This window comes from Austrofundulus limnaeus, unplaced genomic scaffold, assembly GCF_001266775.1.
Source record: "Austrofundulus limnaeus strain Quisiro unplaced genomic scaffold, Austrofundulus_limnaeus-1.0 Scaffold927, whole genome shotgun sequence".
NCBI classification, from domain to species: Eukaryota; Metazoa; Chordata; class Actinopteri; order Cyprinodontiformes; family Rivulidae; genus Austrofundulus; species Austrofundulus limnaeus.
Genome location: NW_013953329.1, coordinates 122,988 through 124,475, shown reverse-complemented (window position 1 = coordinate 124,475; position 1,488 = coordinate 122,988). Strand labels below are relative to the sequence as shown.

The 1,488-nt window shown below is 38.9% G+C and overlaps 1 protein-coding gene across 1 annotated transcript in view; it reads left to right on the top strand.

Annotated features, from left to right (window-relative positions):
* Positions 1-523: 523 nt before the first annotated feature.
* LOC106533350 (ER lumen protein-retaining receptor 2) overlaps positions 524-1,488 on the top strand; it is a gene marked incomplete at its 5' end in the record, with an annotated part of 7,008 nt that continues 6,043 nt past the window's right edge. Inside the window, 2 exon segments of the mRNA XM_014029615.1 lie at positions 524-682; positions 885-1,137. Coding sequence (XP_013885069.1) covers positions 524-682; positions 885-1,137 — 412 coding nt within the window.

Here is a 1,488-nt window from a genome sequence, read left to right as displayed (position 1 = left end):
TTACAGGCCTCTCTCATCTTTTTAAGTGGGAGAACTTGCACAATTGGTGACTGACTAAATACTTATTTTCCCCACTGTATATGTATGTATGTATATATAGCTGACCCTGTCTTCATTGAATGATTTGGGTTCATTTTGTTTTTTACTGAATGATTCTGGGTTTGACATGAGCTTCACTGTGTGCAAAATTCAAAATCGATTTTGAATGAAATCATGAGATAGCAAAAGATTCCCAGCCCTACTGACTGCCACAGTTTTTTCTTGATTTCTTTTAGTGTTTCTTAAAGACATAAAGTTTCATTTGAATTAACTTTAGTTTTGTGTGTCTGTGATCTGCTTTTTTTCTACAAAATGAAACAAATGAATGAAGATCCTCTGKGGACGCTGATTCCACCAGACGTATTTATCTTGAGCTCATTGAGCTGAGCTCGTAGGTCTACCGAACACGCCTGTGTTTGTGGAACAGCACCTGCCACCACCAGCCTTCTGCTCACATCTTCCTGACACTCGTTTTATTTTCCAGATCATCTACATCGGCTGTTCGTACGCCACGGTGTACCTGATCTACATGAAGTTCAAAGCAACCTATGATGGGAACCATGACACGTTCAGGGTGGAGTTCCTGATCATCCCTGTTGGTGGGCTGGCTTTTCTAGTGAACCACGATTTCTCTCCTCTGGAGGTCAGACACTCAGTCACCCTCTGATGTTTAACTTTCAGGAAAGAGTCTGGATAAAGTTTCACTTATAGTTCGTTTGTTTTGTCTCTTAGTTGCAAAGTTTAAATCGTGTTCTTTTAACACATCTGTTGAAATTAGAGTAAAGTCTAAACACTGCTGGTACTTTTCCATGAAACTTCTGTGAACCCCACGTTTTGTGCTCCAGATCTTGTGGACGTTTTCCATCTATTTGGAGTCCGTGGCCATTCTGCCCCAGCTCTTCATGATCAGTAAAACGGGCGAGGCTGAGACCATCACCACCCACTACCTGTTCTTCCTGGGCCTCTACAGAGCGCTCTATCTCATCAACTGGATATGGAGGTTCTACTTTGAAGGCTTCTTTGATATGATTGCGATCGTGGCGGGAGTGGTTCAGACCATCCTTTACTGCGATTTCTTCTATTTGTATGTAACAAAAGGTGAGCCATTCCACATACATCTTTCATTTTTTACTAATTTAGCTAAGTTTGTTTTATTATTAAGGCTGTCCATTCTTCTGTAGCATCTCTATTACTATTGTGTAAATAAAATAAAAAATATATATTATGTATTTTGTTGCACAGCTTCTAAAACATACAAATTACACCAAAACATTCAGTTGAGAATAGTTTGCTGTGATTTTTCACTGAGGTACAGTATGTCACACAATCTGCAGAAACTGCAAGGACAGAAAAATACTGGACATCAGTGAGATTTGAGATCACAGAATGGTTTTTACACAATTATTGTTCAAGTTTTATAACTTTTACAGATTTTTGGCATAATTTATT